The 25502-nt window shown below is 38.7% G+C and overlaps 1 protein-coding gene across 11 annotated transcripts in view; it reads right to left on the bottom strand.

Moving 5' to 3' along the window:
• Window positions 1-3222: 3222 nt before the first annotated feature.
• The window catches only part of CDKL5 (cyclin dependent kinase like 5), a 138644-nt gene continuing 116364 nt past the window's right edge, over window positions 3223-25502 (bottom strand). For 2 of the 11 annotated variants that reach the window (XM_065677357.1, XM_065677359.1), the window contains 5 exons: window positions 24217-24340; window positions 16346-16445; window positions 12774-12896; window positions 11532-11651; window positions 3223-10226 (listed from right to left, as the gene is read on the bottom strand). In XM_065677357.1, the coding sequence (XP_065533429.1) occupies window positions 9840-10226; window positions 11532-11651; window positions 12774-12896; window positions 16346-16445; window positions 24217-24340 (854 nt within the window). In that variant the 3' untranslated portion in view covers window positions 3223-9839. Of the gene's footprint in view, window positions 10227-11531; window positions 11874-12196; window positions 12897-16345; window positions 16446-21708; window positions 22770-24216; window positions 24341-25502 lie in introns of those variants that run through there. The other 9 variants (XM_065677360.1, XR_010612262.1, XM_065677366.1 and 6 more) reach the window with 9 other exon arrangements.

The raw sequence follows: 25502 nt of genomic DNA on the forward strand, positions 1-25502 counted from the left end.
CATCTCGTGATCGCTGCATCCAAGGCTGCCCTGGAGCGTCATATTCCGCACCAGCCCCTCCCTGTTGGTGAGTATGGGGTCAAGCCTGGCACCTCTCCTTGTTGGCTGACCTGTTACTTGCAGAAAGAAGTTGTCTTCCAGACAATCAAGGAACCTCCTGGATTGCCTGTGCTGGGCTGTACCGTCACTCCAACAGATATCAGGGTGGTTGAAATCCCCCATGAGGTCAAGGGCCTACAAGCATGAGGCTGCTCCTATGTGTCTATAGAGTGCATCACCAACAGAGTCCTCCTGAGCAGGCAGCCTGTTACAGATCCCCATAGTAATGTCACCTATTGCAATTCTCTCTTTGAACCTGACCCAAAGCTCTCTGTTGACTCATCATCTGTCCCCAGACAGAGTTCCATACTCTCCAGCCTATCACTGACATAAATAGCAACTCTCTGTCTGCCTGGCCTGTCTTTCCTAAAGAACCTATATATAACCTTTCATTCCAACACTCCAGTCATAGGAGCCATCCCACCCTGTTTCTGTGATTCCAACAATGTCATAACCCCATAGGTGTGCACACATCTCTAATTCCTCTTGTTTATTTCTCATACTATGGGTGTTTGTATAGGGGTGCTGTGGTTTAAGCCCAGCTGGTAACCCAGAAACCACGCAGCCATTTGCTCACTCCACCCCCAACCAACCCCCCTCCTCCCCTGTGCAATTTGGAAGAGCTCGCAGGCTTAATCCACAGCCTGAATGCATGGACTATGCACCATTGTAGACCAAGGCACCACACTAAATTATGTGTATTCACATGACTGATCCTACATATAGGATGTAATAAAACCTTAGAGGAAAAGACTGTCTAGGTAGGAAGGACCTGCGCTATCAGTCTTTCAGCCTCCCAGTTTCGCAGAAATCATTAGACTCATTTTCCAGATTGAAATATACGGTGATAAATAAGGCGGAAGTAACTGGAACACACAGCACGTTTCACAGTTCATTTGCTCCTCGCCTTGCCCTGTCCTTTGCCTGCAGTTCACCTCTCCAGCTTGTGTGGGAAAGGGACCTATTCCTGGTTTCTGTCTGCAATGTCTAAATGGTTACTGCTGGAGCGGGCTTTTTGTTCTAATCCTAGCTGTGCAGCTCGCTTGCTAATCAACCTTTGGAAATTCACTTAACCTCTGCCTGTTATCTAAAAAGAAGGGTGCTGAGAGGCTTGGTTAATTAAGTGGTCCTAAAATGCTTTTAGAATTGCACTTGGCTTCCACCTCTGCATAAATGCAGCATGTTGGATTAACAGTGTGACTGAGGGCATTCTGAAAGTGGGATAGAACCAGCCAAATGCAATTACAAAAATACAAAGCTTTTCTTCATGAAGTCTAACTTTTCCTAGCTCATCAGTATCCTTTTAATGGGAGGCACAGATGCCTCCAATCACAATTAACCAGAATGAACCCAGCAACTGAGGCTGCAGGAGATGATGCAAATCAAGGTGTTTATCTTCTAGCAGTGAATATCCTATGGGTCTGTTCCTGCAGAGGTAGGGAGACCAATGCATGGCTTTGCAACTGTGTAAAATGCAACAGGTTTGCAATAGGAGGCGGGACCAAGAGCTGCCTTCAGCCTTGTGACCTGAATTTTTAGTCTGGGATGTTTACAGAGAGAAGTGAGGGAACTGTGCTGAAAAGTCAATCTTACCCAATCTATGCCATATGATAAGAGACTGCCTCAGCCCCCCGGACCAACCACACTATTTGTAAGCCCCTTTCTCTTTATGTGTGCATGCAGGAATTATCCCTTCACTTTGGTATGAGAGACATGCCCACACCACTATGCTTCCCATCCCACCAGGAGACCAGTGCTGATACACTGCGGCTACCACAGCATGACCGCTCCATTTTCTGGAGCTCTGCAGGTACCACCTCTCTAGGTGGTACAGAAAAGGGTACAAAGTGCCTGGGGTTACTACAATGAGATCCTTGACAGAGTAAGAGCAAAATGAGGTTGTAAGAGTAAAGCCAAGTCCCCACAGCTAGGCACCTCAAGGAAACAAGCTAGAGAATACATTTCGGGCTGGAACTGTTGAAATGCTGGACATCTTGTCCTGGTGGAGGTTGAAGCCATTAGCTCAGGCCAGCAGTCTTCCTGTTTGGGAGGGGATGGATAGAGCTCAGTGAAGACACCAGGCACCAGCCTCCTCTCACAGCAGCTGTGGCTGTGGCACAACCCATTAGGCAGTCGGATCTGGAAGGATCTGACAAGACTGCAAGTCCCGGCTTTCAGTAAGCCTGCTGCTGCTGCAGCACGGAGGGAAAGAAGGGGCGCCGAGATAAAGCGGTCCCCACTCCTCAGGTTTTCCCCAATTACCCTGAAGAATGAGAGACCAGCAGAGAAATATTAAAGTATTTTACAGCTGCACACAATAACAAAGGAAGTGAGGGCCAGGACACATTAAAGGGGAACCCATCAAAAACTGTATCACTGACACCTGAACATTTGCCTAGAAGAGTCTCAGTGTACATGTGGCAATGATGAAATGTCAACGTGCTACCAACAGTGGATCCGGTTCTGCAGCAGAAACAATTTAAGGGCTGGAAACCTTCAGGGCTTTCTCATTCCTGGGTATTGCCTGCTGAGGGGGTTGGTGGCTTGATACCATTCAGAGGAGAGAATAGCTGAGATTCCTGCCCTGAGAGGAAGAACAGCACCACAATGCCTGCGATGAGACCACAGGCTGGTGGGCAACAAGGTGCTTCAGAGCTGTTGTTTTCCCTGTGCTCCTGCGGAAACATCAGGCTTGGGGGCAGATACAAGCTGGCTTCTGAGCTGGGGCATTGGCCAGGACCTGGCAGCGACCTGTCAGGCAGAGGAGTCCTGCTACAGCCGTCTGAGCCGAGCTAACGTGTGGGGAGGTGCTCTGGAGGAGACATGTCGGGAACAAGATCAGCTGTTGAGCAACGCCAGTGTTCTAGTGCAAAATCTGCATTTTTATTAAAGACATAGTTTGGAAGGCCCATTCAAAAATACATTGTGCTCAGTAAAAATTAACCATTTCCATGCTGATAATTAAGGTTACCACAGGATTTTTTTTTTCCTCTTTTAGAATATTTACAGCAACAATAGAAATTGTACATTAATTAAGAATGGAATACATGCCCCCCCCCCCCAAAAAAAAAAAAAAATCTGGTAAGGTGTGTACCAACAACATGATACAAAGGGTTGTATACAAACACTTTACAAATGGTTTTATTAAGTTGCATGAAGTCATCCTTAAATATTCAACACATTTTAAAATCAATTTGTATTCCAGGATTAAAAAGATGAACACCACATCACATCCCTTCCACAACAGAAAGCATGGTAAATTTAAAAGTTTGTGCGCTTTAGATTTCTAGTAGCTGTTAAAAAATATCAGGGAACCTTACCCATAAATGTAGAAGTTTTGAAAGTTACCTCTCCAGCTTATTTTCTGAATAGTCTGTACTGGCAGGTTGTGAAAAAAGATCACATATTTCTAAACCTCTTTCTTCCTGCTCCCAAATGACACAAATTCAGAATTCAGCATTTCACGGTGGCGATCTAAGCAGTCCTGGAAGTCCTTAGCAGATAAACCAGATTTTAAAATGCCTGCATAGAATTTCCAACAAAATTACGGTTTCAGGGAAGATTTTAGCTTATTGTTCCATATAAGCAATATACATATATATATATATGTTACTCCTTTCAATTAGACACATTCTTCAGTAGTACGAGTCTAAGATGTGCACTAGCGAAAAAAAAAAGTAAGAAGAAAAGGAAAGTTGAGACAATTACCTACACTTAAACTTTTGCCTTAACATTTTTATAGATTTAAAAGCTCTGCCATTGGATTTACATGTCAGGAGTTTATACCAAGAGGTTCATATGCTGTAGGAAACCTGAATAGCGGCTTCCAGCTTGTGCTATGAACATGCTTTAACGTTGCTAATGGAAAGCTCTACAACAGCAGTCACTTCACAATGCACTTCTAAGCCTGTACAATGAAGATGCCACCTTGCATTTCTCAGAATGGATCCAGAGAAATAATGCCCTGTGAGAACAGAGACCTGGTGGAACAGAAGAAGCCTGGCAGGCAGCGTGTTTTGGTGGGGGCACAATGAGGTAAGGTATCTCACCCAGATGAAGTGGAAAATTAAAATTAAGAAAATCCTGAGCAAGTCTAAGGATAGCTGTTTGGGATAAAACAGCAAACAGGGTGGAGTAGTAGATAAGGCCTCTAACTCCCTGATAATCTGCACTAGAGAGACAACAAAGAACAAGGCAACTGCAATATTTGAGAACCACAAGGGGAAGGGCAAGGGAAGACTTGCAAAGCAGTGCAAAGGATGGCATTGGGATTCTAGAAGGAGAGCTCAGATGGCTTGGAGGTTTCAGAACAATACCAGAAGGCCTATCAAGATTTTACTACTTGGTTGCTAACAGTACCTAGAGGAAGAATATTTTTATATGTCTCTTTAAAATTGGGAATCAATAGTAAGCTTTGAACAACCATACCTTGACCACATTCTGCAAGAGAGAGGAGGTAGATTGACTTGCAGAGAAGACAAGAGATGCGTAGAGTCACTCTTAGCCTAAGTCACAAATTCCCTGTTCAGACTTTTGGGCCATGTCGTAAGATCCATTTTTGCCCAGCTGCATATTTTGAGTTATGTTCTAAAAGAGCCCAAGAAGCAATCTGGTTTAGTAGAATGAAAGCATCCAAACATAGCAGGGCTGGTCCTCTCACACTTCTCATGCATCTTCCTCTTAGTTTGTCAAAAGCCAACTTTTGCACCAAACAACTGGCTGTACACAAGATAACAAATAAGCACCCAAGCAGAACTTGGAGCAAGTAAATTTCAGACCTAATCCTTCGGATTTATCTATGCTGTCTCATGCAGCACCTGTTAAGATAGTCCACAGAGAACAGATGACCTACTACAGTTTTTCTCTTCCAGTTTAAAGAGGGTTTCCTGTAACATTTACTTTGCTTAATTTACATGAAATTTGCTTTGTGACTGCAAGAAATCTTCAGTTTCAGTACATCTGAACCAAGTGATGTGCACAAGCCTTCCTATGCCAGATGAGCCTGAGCATTGATGCACTGCTGCTGTTTGACCCTTTGAAAAGGAGCCAACATCTAGAACTTCCAAGTTGTGTTATATTAAAAGGGTTTATCAAATTGCTCCCTTTTTAACAAAGGCCAGAAGTTAAATGGCTTTTCTCCTCATTCACTACAAACCCAGTTAATGAATGGTTAAGATTATGACACCATTAGAAAGACCTGCACAGGGAAAGGCACCTGTTCTGAAATGGTGGTCCTGATTTGAAGGTCATTTAGAAGTGGTTAAATAGGGCACATCACCTTTCCAATCACCTTCTGTGACACTCCTGTTTCTAATGGTGAGCCTACTTACATGAACAACAGCCCCAGTGCATGGGTTATGATATAACCCCATTAATTGATGTATTATGTATCCTAGCTGGAATGGGAAAAATAAACATTCATTGCCACCCTCAATTTGCAGTATATTAATATATGGCTATCCTTTTCATACTCTTTGTGTGACTGGGATTCAGATACTCTCCCAGCTCGACTCTGACAGTGTTCAACACATACAGAATGAATTACAGGCAGATATTTTTGAAGCATGTCTCACTACCAAGTCATTATAAGACAACAAAAAAATGAAACTTGAATAAAACCCCCAAATACTTGCAAAGCATGGCTCCCCTCAAAAGTGGCTGGGTTTTGCCCTAGCTAAATAGATCACAACCATGCTCTCAGGGCTGTATAATCTGTGTTCTCATTCTTATAAGGGAGGACTACAGCACTGAATTGTTACGAATACATAGCTGCTTCTGGGTGAACATACGAGTCTACTCAGCCATTAGCCACAGTGGCTTTTGAAGAAAAAAGGAAAGGTTGGTATGTAATTTTTTACACTGGTGAGATTAATCTGTTAAGAGACCTAACTGCAGTGACAAAGAATGGCTAAAAACCTATCACAGGACACTGATTCTTGACAAACCTCTCCAGCTTTGCTCCTAGAAACAAGTTGGTATAGCAGAGAGAAGGGCGTCAAGCCAAAGGATGACCTGAGGGTGTCTCATATGTTTGGAAGTCTGAGGCCTGCTTTAATATTGATCTAAAAGAGTGAGTATCTATCTGTAAATAGAGTGGTGTCAGGACCCACACAGTCAGACGTGTCTGACTTGGTATGAGAAATCAAAGACGCTATCAGTCCCAAGCCATGTGGGATGGGGAATGTTTTAGGAAGAAGAGACTGAATCTGGGATCACTGACTTCCTGCTGAGAACTCTGCCCAGTGCTCCCTGCTGGCAACCTCTCAGAGGAGCAACGAATCATGGACTGCGATAAATGTAGCAAAAAGTGTTAAACAGCTCTAAGAGATTGTTCTCTGTGGTCAGGTCTGCTGAAAAAAAAAAAAAAAAAAGTTATTCTAATTTAATACATTTACATGGCAGTTTAAAAGGACAGCTTAAACACACATACAGGTTCAGTTAAGATGAGCTTAAGGTGCTTCTTTTCAATTAAAAGAGCTCAAGAGCTGTAGTAAAAACATAGAGACGAGTTTAGGCAGCTTGAGTTCTGCAAAATGACTGGAATTAATTTCTGAAACTTAGTTTCTTTTCTGTTCACATCATTAATGATGCCATAAGGCAAAACAGATTGCCAAAAAATAAAATCCAGTTTAGCTAAGATACTTTATACTAAGTAGATCTATACAACATGTAGCACAAGACTCACAGACCGGTGAAGAGGAAAGCTCGCATTTACGAAATAGTTTGTTCTGTAATTCTCTTCCCCTTTATTAAGCCAGCAAATCTCAGTCACTATAGTAAGATGCCTTTGGATGCGTTGGCGAAATTACATTAGCAATATTCTAAATATTGGGAAGGTAGACCAGGTTAAAAATACACCATTTATCCCAGTGCCAGCTGGCTGAGCCGCTGGACCTTCTTTCCAACAGAAGGAAGAAAATACTACACATATTCAACACAATTTAGTACTCAACTGAAATCTACCATGGTTTGTTGAATTTCAGAAGAAAATGCAGTATAAAGTAGAACAATTTTCTGTAAATACGGGCCACCAAATACTTGAACATTCCTTGGGTCACCCTTGAAGCTTTGCTAACTACTTTAAACAGCTATATGTACAGTCAGAGATTACCCTCATTTAACTTAATGGGTACTGAGAAAAAACAACCGACCTTTGGAAACATTTTTCTTTGCTAGAAATCAGAACAGCCACATACAGCCCAGTATCATCATCCCCAGCATGAAGCTAAAAAAGCAAGCTAAAAAAAGTCTTGCAGAGGCGAAAAGGATACATATCCAAAAAGTACAGAAGAATCTAGTTGAAACACTCCCTCAGAGACATTCAAACCGTGCTGCTTAGAGCCCCACTCTCAGACACTGCTTCTGTGAGGGATTTCAGTGGCAGCAGCCCATTTCAAAGCAGGACTAACAGGACTAACCTAGCTGTGACCAACTGGTGAATCCAAAAAAGATTGCTATAATTTGCTGCTAAACTTTGGTGGTGATGACTACACCACAGTGTTTTTTCTGGATGCCCACTGAACTTATAAAAAAATGGAATACGCTTTCATGTCTACTGCATTTATATATGCTATATATATGATATATCACCACAGTATATATCATATATAGAGAGAATAGAATATATTACATATCTATAGAAAATCACATGCACATTTCTTGCAGGCAACTGACAAAGAAAGAATTCTTATTCTGCAGTATTTCAAATTTAGAAGACTGACTTTTAGCCCTGGACAGACCTAGTGTAAGATCCTTTCATAACGTATTTTCTGACAAAGATTTTTAGAGCAGTGGTGCCAAATTTGCCTTTGTTAGAACTTTGGTATGACTTGAGAAGTACCATTTGCATTGCTGTCCAAGTAGGAAGTTAGTTCTTGCTGCCTGGCTGCTTCTGTTACCTACTATGGCTAAATCACTGAATTTACATTCAGGTTAATCTCTTTTTGGAAAAGACAACACACTGGCAAGTACAAATGTCTTATGAGGACAATTAGAAAACAAACTATGCTGCAGCGTAATGAGAGAATTGAGCTCATGTGTTTGAAAAGGAAAGATTGTATTGTTCTGACACTACAGGCCTGACTCTCCTCTTATTGCACAAAGTTTAGACTGGCATAACTCTGTTGACTCCTGCTGGCTCACCTGTGATTTAGTCTACTGGCAGCAACAGAGGAATCAGGTTGTGTATTTGCTACACTCAACATTCACCAACATAAAGGCAGTTTTAACAATTTTGTACAGGAGACTGGAACCCAAGATCTAGTATTTTGCTGAGACTGGTAACGGAACTGTGTACGGAAATATTCGGATAGTAAGACCCAAGGAGGAATGAAGTCGCATGGCAACCTTCCTCCTCAGTATCCAAATATCAGATTTGTAGCTTTAAATACATCCTGAAATATAACAAAAGTGCAAGAGTAGTTTAAAATTAAATACAGTGTATACCTTATTAGTAACAGTTTGCTAAACAAGATGTAAAATACGCATGTATAAAAGCTTATACTATGATCTGCAGTGCCATGCTATGCGTAAGTGTCAAAGTTTGGCATTTCACTTGCAACTCATGCTATGTTTCTTTGGTTTCCACCCCTGCTATTAAGTGGAAGAGCACCTGCTTTAGCTTGTAGTCATGGGGCACTTTAGAGGACACTAAAATTTGGTACTGGGGGTCTGTGCTCTTGGTGCAGAAATCCCATTAATATTACTAGGAAAGCTAAGGACACAGGGGAGAACATACCACATTCAGATTACTGTACAGTTCTGCAGTCTCTTACATGAGGCCAATCCTTCCAACAAAATAACCCATAATAAAGCTCGGAATTGAATATTGTCTTTTGTTTGTTACCAGTAATGCCTGTAATACCGGGCTCCCATAGCTGAGCAAGATTCATACTGTTACAGTCACATGTATATCCACATTCAACTTCCTTTTATTAGAAGTATAATACTGCACTTTATATCACAAATGTATAAAAATATGGCAGATAGTGTCATAACAATACTTTTCTTTTAAATGAATATATTTAAAAAACAGACAGTTATTTTCCATTTATATATATATATTTATATATAGAATAAAATACTCCTGATGCAATATATAAATGTTACTGTTAGTTTTTTATAGAAACTACTGTAGCTGTTGCACTGCTTCACAATGTTTCAAACAGCTCAAAATAACTTTACATTATAACATAAAAGATATGATTATAACAGTACGATATTAGGTCATCATAAATAAATATTACAAATCCTATCAAATATGGAAGTTTAAAAAACAAAATTTAAGACATACAATTTAACTTTAAACCCTTAATAGGGATACACTTTTATCACATAAACCCCACTGTTTTAACTAGGCAGCAAAAAATGTAGTAAGGGCATAGGTCTAGACATGAATGCTTTCACCCTTATACGTGCCAATAAAACCAGAAGTCTCCCAGCTTTCAGACAGAGATGTGCACTAAAGCTGGAATGTAAGTGAGAGAAAACAGCAATGCATTTTTCTCCCTGACCGGCACACTCTGCCTGGCATCCAGCGACATTTCTGATGACTGATAATTCAGAATTCAACTTGTTTTACTGTATGATCCCTGACTCTCACTGTGGTGCCGAACAGCATAGCTCCACATGTACATATTGCACACCTTTATAAAGCTGAAATGCAGTCTTACCATCACCAGAACCACCACCACTCCCCTACGCTCATCTCCCCCTGACCCGGCCTGTTTTCTGGAGTGCAATTACAAGGCTGTCTCTTTTAAATCGTTCAGATTTGGCATTCGCGATCGGTTTGTTCGGTTATATGTGTGCCCGTTCTGACCGCTCTTAGAAGGCAGCTGATCTGAGTAGGGAGGCCCATCACTCGCGCCCCTGTTTACTGGAGAGACATGCCAGGTAGGTTCCAGCTGGCTTGGTATTTGCAGCGTTGGCCTGCTTTTCGGCTGAGGCTCTTGTCGCACATTGCTGCTACCACTGCTGGAGCTTTGACTCATGGGGTGAATTCGCACTTCAGAAAATGCAGCTTTGGCTGGCTGACTTGGTAGGGGCTGGAAGCGAGGCTCAGCAGGGACAGGATGATTTGAAGTGGAGAGGTGTAAGAGCTTTCGAAGAGATTTTAGTGGCTGGGTCTGAAAGACATGTGGGAAAGCACTTGACCACTTGTTATCCATTACATCATACTTCCTATGGCAAAACTATCATATCCTAAACTGAACACCTTGAACTTCACACGACTTCTTCACTTAAATTTGTATTCATTTGGAATGCTTCACTCCAACCTATGAGTACACTCCTGAGAAAATCTCTTCTCATTATGATTCAAACTATTAACTACCTGAAAAGATGGAACCTTGTCTACATCAGAAAAAAATGTTGTTCCCTTCAATTATTTTAACCTTGTTTCCTATGAAAACAGAGTCATAGACAGTTGCATTACCTGTCCCTCTGTTACTATTCCTGCTATTAACTTTAGAGCCTCAGCCACATTTTATAAGCCACAGATTATCAGAAATACAAAGTTCCTAAGAAATTTGTAAACCTCAGTTAGAGGCTAGAGAGCGTCTTGAGTAGTCATCTGCACCGAAATAAGGGCTGGCAGAACTCAGTAGTGGGATATTTCATTTGCTGGCAGCTGGGTGATAAGCTGCTCTAGTCACTCACAGCTTCTTTAATGGTGAGCAGATTGGAGGAAAATGGAGGCATGGGGTCACTGAAAAGAGCCCAGGGAAGCTTGAGTATGGGTATACAAACTGGTATGAAAATAACCTTATTAAATTCCACAGCTCACAGAAAAAGTAGCTTCTTCAAACACTGCAGCTGCAATAAACCTTCTTCTTCGGTTTTCAATGTTGTAATGGCAACAGAGCATGGCACTGAAGCGCCCTCTCAAACCATTCCCCCCAAGCTGGTTTTTGAACTGGAGAAAATGAAGTTGCTTTACTGCACTGCTATGCTCCAGTAATGCAGCCTGCTTAAATCTTAAATCACAGTTTGTGCCAGCTGAGGCACAGCTGCACCCTAAGCTCACGATGCTCTGGTGACCCCATCCAGTATCACTGTGTCAAGTAGCAGTGTGCCCTCAGCGTTCACCGTAGTTTGCAGAGCTGACTTGAGGGATTTTCAACAGCACTGGATAGCTACCATAGACATAATCCTGTAATGTTGCTTGGCTGTAATATAGAAACATAACCAATATTTTGAAAGGCTCAAAGACTGACACAGGGACATTTCGTCTCTCTTTTTTTGCTTGTCATTCATATCTAGATTTTCAAAGAATTATGCAGGACTGCAGGCACACAATTTTTTATATTCAGTGAAGGGGGAATAGGAAGGTTGGGAATTAACATCAAATGCAATTTTTCTATTCACCGAAGAAAAAGCTGTCAAGATACCTCAGTGATGTTGAAATACAGGGAATTGATAATGCTACTTACATGAGGCTGGATTTCTGTCATCTTCTCAGGATGCCAATCTTTCTGCCTGCTGCTCTGGTGATTAGAAGGATGAATGGCTTTCTGTAATGCCAAGAGATCCTGACCATCACTGCTAGGCATCTGCAACAAGATATTAAATACTGGTCTCCTAATATATTCTTAAGCATATGTAAATAATTTCCCCCAGTTAATTGCAGAACATAAGTGAAGCCCATTACTGCAGCAGAATTGCACTGACCTTTCAATAGTTTTCCCCATAGTAAGAGCAAGTGGCTGTGGAAATCATGCAGATTTGCTATACCCTTAGCCCTTAAAGCATTCGCATGCTGTTAGTGTTATTTGCTGTAAGAGAGAGCAATTAAACAAGGCTTCAAAAAATAAAATAAAAAAATAAAAAAGGTTGAGCCTCATCTTCATTTAAAAGCATTCCATACTGCAGTTAAGACCATGGCTCAGTTCCATAAATTTGTTCCTGAGTGAAGCAGACCAAAATCTCCTGAAACTGATGTCTGGCTGATTTTGCCATCACAAAACCATGACCTTTTTCTTTTGCATCTTTGCCCTCCCCTCCACAAATAGCCCAGGCTGGAGCAGAAATTGAGAAACTCCCCACCCAAGCTGCAAATCCAACAAAATTTATGGCAGAAGGATAATTTAAAACTTACATGGAGAGTTTGATCTCATATCAAGAATTCTGAGCAAAAAAAGGACAGTTGAAATGTAAGCTTTTTTAATGCAAACTGTCTTTTATCATGAACAATCAGGAAAACCAAAAATACAGCAGAGGCATGAGCTAACATTTAGTTTTCAGATAATCTGTCGTTAATATTTGATGTATTTAATGTATACACAAAGGAGCTGTTTGCATTAAAAGGTATATTTCCAATATAGTTGTAAACCAAGCCAGGTTATTTTTTTTTTCCTGACTGAAACAGAATAAGACAGTTTAATTTAAAACATACATGATTTCAGAACTATTTTCCTCCTTTAGTCTTGGTCCCAGGGTGCATTGTCTCTGGAACTCTGTATTTTCAGTGTATCAAATATGACAAAAATGAAGAAATTAGGTGCAATCTAGTTCAACAGAACTGCCAATTTCACTTGAATTTATTGAACTGGCCCAAGATACTTAACTGGCACGAAGAGAAAGTGATCCCATGAAAATAAAACACATGCTGCTGTAGTCAGTAAAACAAGTTTACTGGAGCATTTTACAGTGCTACTGTACTTAAAAATTAATACCATGGGTAGAGTGACTACAGGAAGCTTTTTCAAAGAAGAACTATGTTTTAAATTATTCTTTGAATTAAAAAGAGGAAAGAGGGATTTCTTGATGCTTGGATTCTCCCCGTTGGTTGAGTCTGTCTGCAATATAAGATACAAAACCTAAATGCATAGTATTTCAATTCAAGAGATCTGTCCTTACTACATTAATTCTTTTTCTGGTAAATTCTGACAATATATGGTATCAATCCTATAATTTGCTTTGGGAGTATACAATAGCGATGAAAAAAGCATATGGAACAAATTCAAGGAACTCAATGCATATACAGCATGTAAAAAGAGATCAGTACACCTATTCTTATACCTATGTGTCTTAGGAACGCAGAGTGCATTTCAAAGCCTTTTGGAAACAGCTGATAGGTCTTGTTGACTTTACCAAGCTTTGGATCAAATTCTGTAATTCTGGCCATCATTCTTTACTTATGATAATGACCTAAAGCAGTATGACATTTCTTATTTTTATATAAATAACAAAATAATTATAAATAAATATAAATAAATCAATTACTAACTAAATAACAATAGTAGCACTAACAATAATAACAATATAATGATTATATGACTAAAGGGAATGGTGAGTGCACTACCAAAAGCAATGGCTTTTGAACAGCTTTCTCAGGTTCTAGGTTCCATCCAAGTTAATGAAGGAGTGTCACTAATTAGTATGGATCGCTTAGGAACTTCAGAGTCAGAAGAATTTCCTGTTTCAAGTTCCGTAAAATAAAAAGGAATCAAAGCATCTCTAGGGGAAATGCTCACCTACAACCTATTTTTTTCAAAGCCGATAATCTCTTCAGACCTGTATCTTGCAACATGTGCCAAGATCTGCAAAATGCAGGCTCCTCTGAAGATAGTGCCCATTGACACTGAGCACAACCCTCATGGATATCAAATTATTTGGTGGCAGATGACAGAAAAAACAGTGACTCTAGCAATCCTCAAAATCTTTTGCTATGTTACTAAAAGACTCCAAACAAAATGAAGGGAAGAATGGATAAGAACAGCCCAGAAAAAACAATATTGCAAAGAATTCCCAAAGGAGGAAGTACCAATTATTATCCCATGAGGAACTGCACCCGGAGAACTCTAGGGAGAATGATTAACAAAAACTACTGCAGGAGGTAGTGTCAGGATTTGGGATCAGTTCTGGGCTATTAGAGGTTTTGAGAATTACAATATTAAGAAGATGCCTCCAATCCAATTTCATGTATCTTTTACAACTCTCAGAATCACCAGCAAAATGAGACTTGCCAAAGGATATCAGAAATAAATTCTAGCTAGCTATGATGTGCTTTTCAGTACTTTGACAGTTCTCAGATCTAGTTTATTATTTGCTGCAGAAAGCTGTATCAAATGTCATACTTCTAGGAGTCTAAGAATTACAAACTTCAGAAAAATCTTTAGTAGTTACAACCTATCTGTTGGATTTTTAATATGAATTCATAGAAAACATTAGTCATGTAGATGACAAGCCAATATTACAGCGCTGTTACTACTGAAGTCAAACTTGGTGCTGAACTTAAGGTAATAATTTTTGTTTGTGATGGAAGATCCTAACAAACACCCCTATTTTTGTGAGGTAGAGGTCCTTAGCTGACACATGAAGAAGAACAAAGAAGAGTGTCTGAACCAGAAACTTGTACACACATCACTGGGTACAGTCTATCCGTAGACACTGTCCCATTAAACAGCTGCAAGCAGAAATGAAAGAGGTTTTTCAGTCTCTGGTTGGGTCAAAAAATCAAGTTGATGGCAGCAAGTTTCTAGCTGAGGATGGAAGAATTTTATTACTATCTTATTTCACTAATTTATTCATCTTTCTGCAAGATACTGGCCCTAACTGGCCAACATAATTTTTCCTTATGCAAAACCTCTCTCCCTCCCTCTCCCTCTCTTCTTAAGAGTAAGAAAAACCAGGAATAAGGATTATGTATAAATCTGTCCTCCGTTGTAACCAGTGAGAGTTTCAGTTTTGTGTGATAGCTTTAGTTTTAGTGATAGTTTTTAGTGATTGCCTTTAGCTTTAGATAAATGTACTTGTGATTAAGATGTTTTGGAAAGTGCCGGATTTTGAGATGCAACACTACCCAATCTGTATTTCCTTCACACAGTTTAATCTGGAAACAGTTTGACACACTATGTATCAGCTGGGCTTTTAAAGTGTTCCTTGCCATCCCAGCTGAATGGCTGGGATCAGAGCAGACTGAACAGTGAAAATTTAACACTTCCCCTTTTTTTTTTTTTTTTTTTTTTGTACCTCTGGAACCAATGGCCTTTGTGTGCTTTCCTTTCATGGACATTTTGACATCAAATAATGCCAGAGTTATAATTGAGGTGTTTTGTTTAGTTGGGTAATGCAGATGATCATATTTGAACTGCATACAGGTATCAAGATGAACAAGTTCAGAAGGCAAGGTAGATGGCATTGCTCTAAAACTTGCCCATAAGGAAAGCAAGCTGCATTTTTGAGTGGTAGTTAATATGCACATGTACCATACAAGAGCCTGATAATCACTCCTCTCCCCCAGTTTTCAATAGATCAGCTCTCCACCAACACCCACCAGAATCATGGCACCTCGCTCTGTGACAGTAGGTATTTTGATTTAGTTACCCTCTTTTGTTATGGGCAAGTGTGATTTACTCCATTCTGAGTACGTTCAAAACTGTAACTGCAGTTACACTTATGGAAACATTGCAGCTTCATGTAAATGAAATTTTAAATTATTTACTGTTTCCAGGACTGTAATTTGAGGATGAGATGAGATAATGTTTAGGTTACTTCAGTTCTTAGGGAGATATAATTATAAAACTTTGTGAAATGTTAATATAACACTCCTCTGCTCTCAGATAAAAGAAAGATCTTTCTCTCTCCCCCAAAACTAAATGAAAATGTAGAAACATATAAAAGACACCAAAGGCTTATACCAAATGCCACAATCTATTCCCCCCAAAATCATAAAACATTAAGAATGGTGAAGATGTATAGAATCATAGAATCATAGAATAGTTAGGGTTGGAAAGGACCTCAAGATCATTTAGTTCCTTCCTTATTTCAGCCATGGGTACAGCAGGAAGATGGAGGCTGTTATCAAGACGTTGCCATGAAAAAGACTAGAAAAGAATTCTCATTTATAACTGTTTGATCTCCTCCCAATGGGTATCTGAAACTATTCAAGCTCTGGGGACACATGATACTGCATTTGTTGGAATGGTATCACCATATCCTGCAAAAGAATTTACCACAACATCAGCTTTAAACTTGCATCAAAAATGGCTCTCGAAGACTCTGAATGTACACAAAGATGCACTGGACTAGTAGGTGAAGAAATATTTGAAAAAGGCACTTAAATAAACCCTTAACAGGAAAAGAATTTGATTTTCATATAGTGAAGAAAGAAAATAAAAGAACAAATAGATACATGTGGGCATGGTAGTAAATAATACAAAGGTACTGTACTAATCTAGCATATTAAAATGGTATAATTAAAAATTGATAAACATATTTTCTGTTAGAAATACTGTATACTTACAGTTTGAGATTTCTTCTTTTTCTTTTTTATTGCCCTGAAAAACCCCTGCTTTTCTTTCTCCTTGAGCTCTGAGTGACTGTTAAGGTTTTCAGGACTTTTCCTAAACATGAAACAAGGTATCGTAAGAGATATTTTATTTTGATATTATGCAAATTCTGTGTAATAATGAGATCTGAAGCCAAAGAATGCAAAGTATTGATTAAACAAAAAGATTCTTAATGTTTTAGCATTCATTGGTTCAAGGGTTACTATACAAACACTGGATAGTCTTACTAGATGGGATAGGAGGAACACTGTGTTAGGCAAAATTATTAGCTTAAACCAGTGAATAGTTATATAGGGAAAAGGAAAGCATGCATGTCTTGTTTTTAATATACATACACACAAACCCCAGAATTTAATATACAAACAAAAATATCACACAGGAGGTCTTTTCCAAAACTGAAAATTGTATCTGAGAGAACATACAAATAGTGATGACATATAAAAGCACAGGTCCAGTTTATCTATTGCTTGCTGGAGGGACAGGAGTTGCAAAGTTCACAAGAGAACCAATTTCAATTGAACTTCCTGACCTTTGCTCACATGGTTCCAAATTTATCACTGGGGAAGCTGGGGAATCTACTGTTGTCCACTTCAGCTTAAAAACTTAAATTAGTTTGTTATGTGTGGGTGAGACAGTGCTGGCAAAAGAAGATGACCCGAAAGTAGAACAGGTGACTTGCCTGAAGACCGAATTTGCACCTTTTAGCTTTTCTACAGAGCTGAATTAACTGCAGTTGATAAATAATATGTTACTTTAAGTATACACAGTAAACATACTCGTATGGGTTAAAAGGATGATTTTTGCAGAACACTTGTGAGACGTAACAAGTCTCACAAGTGTTGAATGCAGTTGTAGTGTAAAATAGTTTGAAAATTGGAAATGGTGCAAGAAAGCATCACAGAAATAATTTCAGAACTCTACAAGAGTCAGAGATTTCTGTCTCTCTAGTACGCTAAAAAACGCAGCCAAACCAGCCCCAATATTTCGTTTCCTTGATTGCAGCGCAGAAGCACTTATCCATGAAGAAACTACAGAATACTAGAAAGATCTTTAAGGTAAAGGGCAAAGACAAAGACATAACAAGAACAAGCAGGTGGATGATGAAGCCAGAGAAGTTGCATTAGAAACAAGGCACTGATCTTAACAAATAAGAACCATTAACCAGCGGAACAAACTCTTCAGCGACGAAGTGGATTTCCATCTTTGACATTTCAGACCAGGACCTCATACTCTTCTGAGACACACATTACTCAGGTATGCTACCAGGCCTGGACCCTAGAGAACGGGTGACATTTAATGGAACTAACATACAGAAAATCATACTGGGTGATTTAATAACAGAAAATCTAAAGGAACCACAGTTCTAAGGGCTCAGAATGACAAACAGGAGCAGCTTTTCTTGGAGTAACTGTACTGTAGCAACACTTAGCTGTCTCCTATAGTTATAGCTTCTAATTCTGGCTTTCAATGCTATGTTATCAGCTGGTGATTCAGCTGCTACTACATGCCAAGCTGACATTTTTTTCTAAGCAAATGTGAAACATAATTGGGGTAGGAATCACTGGAGTCCTCATCGATAAGAATATCTTCACTCTGATAGGTGGTTTAATCAGTTCCTCAGTTTCTACACAAAACCACCTTGAACTTGAAATGCTACCTGGTTCTAAATATAAATGCATGCTATGTTTAAACACTGTAATAAAGTGCAATTGTTGAGTAAAAGAATGGGCTTAGAGGAAAGATTCATAGGCAGAGAGAACGGTGGAAATTTCCCTAATTTAGATTTTTTTAAACTGACATCAAGATCCAGGAAACACATTCAGGTGCACAACAACATTGATTTACCATGGAAGTTACAATGCTACTGGAAAAATCTCTAGTTTAATATAATTATTAGATTTATAACACATACTTCAAATATACTGGATTGCTAAGGATTCCTGTTTCTGTCATGTTCCTGTATTTGGTACCACTGTGTAGGTAGCAGTACAGCAGTCCTGTATTAGTTACTTAAAGCACCAAGTAAAGACTACTGACAGCTTTATAGACTCAGTGAACTCACAAGACTGACTTAACACAGACAAAACACGAAGTTATTTACCAAATGTTTTTTACTTAATTTGTTACAAAAGCTGGAGGAAAGCATGCACCCCAAGTATTCTGCTTGTCTTCTGAAAGTCATGTGAATGGGGCTGAGAATCTTCGGAGCCTTTCCCCAAAGCTGCTGTGCATCCACATCTGCAAACATGCCCTAAACCATAGCCCCAGTGCAAATTACCAACCCAGTGACTATATTGTCCACTGAAGAATCAGTGTCAGATCATGAGGAAGTCCTCATTGCTTACACTAAATTGTTCTTTAAAATTTTTGTATGTCTTGCTATGGATTTTCTGTTCCAAAGTCTATTCCAAAATGGAGATGCTATATTTTTAAAGGTGAAGTAATCTTCAGAATAAAGCTTGAGGACAACTTTTGCCATACTTTCAGAGAGAGATTCACTCAAGTGTGATTCTTTTCTTTGGCCTGCTGAACCTGGGTGAGAAAACTGCTTCCTACAGCAGATGAGCAGAGAGGAGAGAAGTAAAATTCTGGATCATCATTTCCTCTAATGACTACTGTGACCAGACAGAGGAGGAAAATAAGGGGCTGAGAACTCTGCTCAGTTTCAGTCGGTGCTTACCCAAAAGCCAGTGTTTTTACACTGACTGGTTTATGTCATTACCTCCTATGACTCATATTGCAGTACAGTTGTCTGAAAAAGCACTGACCTTGAAAAGCAACTGCTTCAAAACATATGCTCATTATGTGAAGAGAGTGAACATATATAGCATTATAGCAGGAAGCTTCAACACCAGGATTTTGCACTGAGTAAAAATAGAGCAGAACATTTTGATTGATGAGATGAAACACTGGGATATTTTAAGCATCCCAAAAGATGATTTTCCGATAATGGACAGTACAGGAAAAAATTAGGATTATCAGGAAAAAATCTGTATGATCGAATCACTCAACACTAAACCCTTACAATATAACTGCAAGTATCTTGGTATTTTGCATAAAGCTTCATCTCTTGAAAGCAAATTGTCACACCAGAATCTGTTACATGCTGTCTCTTGTATTAGCAAGTAAGACTAGCTGTTGAAAAGAGTCCCCACTCTGACAGCTCACCCTCAAGCAGAAACCAAAGGCAAAACATTCTGTCCTTTGTTATTTTATCTTTGTGTGCCTTTTGCATGTTTAAGATGTATAACGTAGATCACATTGTTTTTTCTGGTCTGAGACACTTGGAGAAGGCATAGGTATAAACACAAATTCTGTGATTATCACTAGTATTTATTGCCCCTGGCAGCGAAGGTATCCAGCTTCATGCAGGTACAATGAGGTGTAGCAGTAAACATGCACGGAGCAAGCAAGGTGATGTGCTTCAACATTAACTAAGTAGAATAAATAGGAAGCATGTTGTATTCATGCTGCCTATAGACAGATTTGTATTGCAGAGAGTTTTTCTTGGGAGGTAGCTCCTCATGCTTAATTCAGTTATTCTTCAGCAACCCTAAACTCAGCAGACAGCCTGGCTTGGAAATCCTCTTTAACTGCCAGTATACTACTCCCTTTACTGAACCGCTCACAATGACATATGTAAGATTTTGGTTTAATGGAGGAGTTACTGAAACTCAGTCTGAAGTCTTCTTTGGAAGGTAAATGAACAACTGCTAATTCTCCAAGCCAGTTTTCGTTTTTGCTTAAAGTAAAACCATTAGCAGTTACAGTTACCATAAATGAAGGCAAGGATGTGTCAGAAGCTAATGAAGCACCTCAGACAGATGATTTACTTAAGGTAAGAATATAAATCCCACAAGTTGAAGCCATAGTAGAAATTCTTGGTCTAAAAGCCTGGCATTCAAAGCTTAAAAATCAGAGATCAAATCTGAACCTTGCTTGGAGTTCATTTCCACCACCCCCCCACCCCCACCCCCCCCCATATTGAAAAGGAAAATTTATTAACTAGAATAAACCATGACCTATTATCTTATATACAGAATACCACTCAGAAGCCACTAAAGCCAGTAGATCACCTGAGGTTACTGCATCACTAAGAAAAGTATACATATAAATGTATTTATACATAAATGTTTTACCTGCCTCCTCTCTCCCCGCCTCCCAACCTGCGCCAGAATTGTTCAACATAAGTAACCATAAAAATTTTGAAGTGGTTGGTTTTGAAAACTTATAAAGCATATACTTCACTAGGCTTATTTTTTGGACCGAATATTGATGACTACAAATTCTGGAAAGCTTCCTTGCAAACAACATAGGAGTGCATCACCTAATTTTTAGTAGAAAACAAAGACTGATGATAGGCAAAGGGTCATGGTACAGCCACTAGTTATAAGAAGAGGCAGGTAGGGAGGCTCAAGTGTTGCCAAATAGATGAATAAAGCAAGCATACTGGCTGACAATGCATATGCAAGTGTCTTGTACAGGATATGTCAGAGGGAAAGCCATACTATTAGGAAGGTGAACATCTCCATACTATGCTGAGCAGATTCCTAAAGGCTTAACCAGGGTAACACACACAGGCAATTTTTAGGCTTGTAAGTTACAAATTTGCAATTTCCTGATATTTTTTACAAATTCAAGAATCCTATAAAAGAACTGGTAAGTATTTACAATGCAGCAACAGTTGTACTGCGGACACAGCTGAACAAGCTCTAAACTAGCTTGCTCAGATATTGGTTTCAGGAACACTAAGTATGACAATATTGTTACACTGATACTGACAGAATGTTTCTTGAATGACAAAGTTTGTGTGTGTTTGTAAGCATTACATACATATAGAATAAAAAATATATATATTTCCCCTTTTTATTATTTTTGCAGGAAGGTATGGCAAATGCTAGTGAAGATATGACAAACTGTTTGTCATAGAATATGTGTCTTTATATGGGCATAAAAGGTCTAAATAACAAAGCTTTCCAGAACCCACCAAATATCTTGTAAGCAACCAATGCCAACACTTCTAATACGTGAGATGAAGTACTGCATGCTTATGTCAAAGAGATATTTAGAACTACAACAATGGTAAAGATAGGCCAGCATTTTGGCACACTGGCAGAACAAGGATAAGCATCTTACCCATACCTACTGATTTCGCCTAGGTCAAGAAATATCTCATATAAGAAGTGAAAGAAAATAAAACATCTGCTCTTGCATCAAAAAGATTCTAGAAGGATGATAAGTTTGTCTTTTTTCAAATCAAGTTGCCTAAAGTTCAGAAATGATCTACTAATTTAAGAGTAAAACCTGATGACAAAAGTTGAGTTTATAACATCTTTATTTTAAAGAGGTGGGACAGCAGGGACAAAGCAAAGAAATGTGCACAAAGACAAGGGAACATCTGTGACAATTCAGTCTAGCAAACATTCACAAAATCTTTGACAGAAGAAAGGCAACACAGAGCAATAGTATGAGAGAAGCCATATTTTACAGTAGTGGCAGGTCCAGGTGGAATACATGTCACTCATAATTCCAGATGAATTGTCATGTACCAGTCATGTATGTCAGTCAAACATCAAATATTTACTTCATCGTAAAATTGATGTAAGCAGGATCACATTCCATTAGAGCTTTCAACATTTTCATAAGCATTTTCACAACTTCTATACAGAAAATTAAGTAGAGGAACACAGACTCTGCATCACTCAGGAATCTGATTAAGCTGCATTTATGGCACAGAACAACTTTGCAACAACATTAGACCATTGCCAGGACAACTTGCACAGAGTTAACATGTAGAGCTGGGCAGGAAACATTTCAGGAAAATAGGGAGTAGGAAAAGCAAAGAGAAAGCTAAACATATGCCAAAATAGCAGTAACTTGGTGTTGCGGACACTGCTATTCCTCCCATTTCATGAGAAGAAATGCTTATTCTTCTGTGGGTTCTTCTCTCAAAGGAGCTGTTCCACTTTGTGAAAATATTTGAATACGTTAAGTGGATCAAGGACTGAAACTGAACTCTCTAAAAGTTAATGAAGCGCTTTATTCACTAGGCCATATTCAGCATCTCTGTGGTCCTTTCACTGTTTCAACAAGATGAAACAGCTTCAAGAGAATATACTGAGGGAAATGGAGAATGTGCTCCAGAATAACCTCCAACTTCTGCTTGAGAGCGTTCACTTGTTAGATCTAAGATCTTGGTTCAAGTTTGTGGTTTACTTAATGAAGAACAAAGGCCCTGCACTCGAGTTCCTCACATTCCAAAAAATAATGCTGACCTCAGCATTTGTTATTTTGAGTGTATCCCTGGTTTTGACAGGCAATTCCATCTTGGAGCTGAAGAATCTTCCCAGTGAAAGGTTAGTGGATATTAGTCTGTTCCTTTGAAAAGTTTTGGTTTCAGTAATTTGGCATTGTAAGCAAAGAAATACACTTAGTTCAAAAATTCCCAACCAGCTCTATAACACATGCTATTAGTTCAGAGTTAAAATAACATTACATGTTTCTTTCCACTGGCCACATAATAAAAGATAATATATTGCTGAATGATATATAAGGCAAAACAAGATTCCAGCTGGCTTATTTTATATGCAAGATAGAAAGCTTCAATAAGAAGGACAACAAAATACGTAAAAGGGTTCAACAGTAGGAATAAATACCTTCTTTAGCCACGTAAGTCACAACATAAGTACCACCTTTTTTACATAAATGATCGTATTCCTCAGCTAACTTCCACAAAATGGATTGTAGGTAGAGCTACTGAAGGATAGGAAGCAGACTCTAGTGAATCAGAGCAGGTGACAAGGGTTCTGGAGTAAACATCTTCCATTACATGGCATATAACCTGAACACAAGCTGAAACACTTGTTTCCCTTCCCCACCCTGCCCACTTTTTAAGCAGGTAATTCACAGGTCATTCATGTGAAAACACATTAAGTCAACAAACCACAGAACAGTTCTTTAGATAGCATGATCTTGTTGCACTTTCAGAAATCAGTGTTTCAGACAGTGGCACAAAGGATAGTTGAACCACACAAATGCATAGTCCATTCCTCCTACCAATTCTTTGAAGCTCCATTTGCTTATTTTTACTCAGTGTGCTTTGTTGTGATTGAACAAAGTTGAAGATTAAGAATATTTTAGAGCTGAACAGCTCTCAGAGCAACAAAATTAAGAGATTTCCCTTCAAGTCCTGTAAAGATATGCATATGCTGTCATACTATTAGCATAATTATGGTTAAGGGTTCTATGTTATATAATGGAGCCATGTGATGCTTTTAATCTTTTAAATTCAATATACGCCAGTAAGATGCAACTTAGTCCATTTTTCCATAGAATGTACAGATTTCCTTCTGTGGTGCGTAAGCAAAAAGAGCAGCAGTCCCCATTGTAGGGTAAATATTATATTCTTCATTAATACAGTCCTATTTTAGATATGGTAACATGCATTTTGATATTTTTTCCATTTATGTGACAATTCATGCTTCTGGAATCACAGATGAAGCTACAGCATTGCTATCCATACTATATGCAAACAAGCACCTTCTATTATCTTTAATCAAAGATTAATAGTGAAAAAATTCAGGAAAGACTGGACAAAAGTATATAATCTTTAATGCATTGAGTGTGATGGTGTAATGAAGTATTTCTTGTTGCTCAAAGGGGGACAGAAAACATGCAATGCTGTATCAGTGTAGTCAGAGGAAGCAACTAAGCACATATAGGTAATTGCAAACTTTGAGAAAAACATGTTATTTTCCCTCCTGTTAAAAATCCTGGTTTTTTTTTTCCTGCCATTCTCTACACATCTGTGTAAGTAACAACTCACCAAGTATCAAAGGTGGTTTGTCTCTTTGAGTGGTTTCCCACCGTGCTGGTGTCTGCTGGTAACACAGAGGTTCTGTTTGACACATTATTCTCTATGTATGTGCTCTCTGGACGTGGAGATGGAACTGAACAGAGAAATAAAAAACAATACATCTTGAGCTTTGCCAAAAATCCTATCTTGCAGTTGTCTGCTTCTTTTCTACCTCTTTTACAGAAACAAGAGGGTGAAGACACAGTTGCACTTTATGTATGACCGAAAAAAAACCATGCTGTTTTTACAATTTGGAAAGCTGTTATTTTATGATACTTGCAACACAGTATTAGGTGTAAAATCAGACCATCATCAGAACCTGAGGAAGCTGTTACTAGATTTGAGAACATTTCTATGTGTAGGGAGCCAGAAGTGCAATCGATATTTAAAAACAGGAAATAGAATAAAACACTGGAATGCTGTTACTAAAGACACAAAATACTACAGTTTACACTTTGTCTTCACTTAGACCCTAAAAATAAAGTAGTACCCATCCTGAAAAAAATCACTGCATTTTAACATAACTAGGATTAAGAGATTACTCACTAAAAATGGAAGAATTAAAATCAGATATTACATATTTTTCAAACAGACATACCGTGGTTTTTAAAACAGGTTATGCATACCCAGAACACATATTTATTAGAATTATGAATATCACCAGAAATACCTGCATTGGATTAAAATTTGATCAGACACTAGTTGCAGCATTACTGCAGCATCACAGTACACTAGCTATAAAAATTGTAAGATTTTGTTCAAGTTTCATAATGACTTTTTCTTTTAATAGCTTTTGCATATACTGTTATCAATGTATTATTTAAATACATTATCATTTTTCAAAACCGATAATTAAGTCTTTAAACTAAAATATATTTGTTTCATAGATACAGTTAAAGATGAAGAAACCTCTAGTTTATAATAAGGAACTGAATAAACCTCAGACCTACAGTTCCCTCAACACATGATTTATGGAAAGTCATGCTTCCTTGGAACTTCTGTTTTGCTACATATAAAAAAGAAGGATAATCCATGTCCAATTTTAGAAGTGCTTTAAAAATTAAGAAAAGCAATTAGGATTGAGGATTTTTAAGGATTCTCTGTTGCATGTGCTATAAAACCTTATTCTCCAAAGCATTGCTTAAAACAGTACAATCTTTAATAATTGTACACAGGTTTTAAGATTCCAGTGGGACACTTGTGAAGACTGGCAGGTTTTAACATGTCTAAATCAGGTCAACAGCCAACTGATCAAC

This window comes from Lathamus discolor, chromosome 4 (assembly GCF_037157495.1).
Source record: "Lathamus discolor isolate bLatDis1 chromosome 4, bLatDis1.hap1, whole genome shotgun sequence".
NCBI classification, from domain to species: Eukaryota; Metazoa; Chordata; class Aves; order Psittaciformes; family Psittacidae; genus Lathamus; species Lathamus discolor.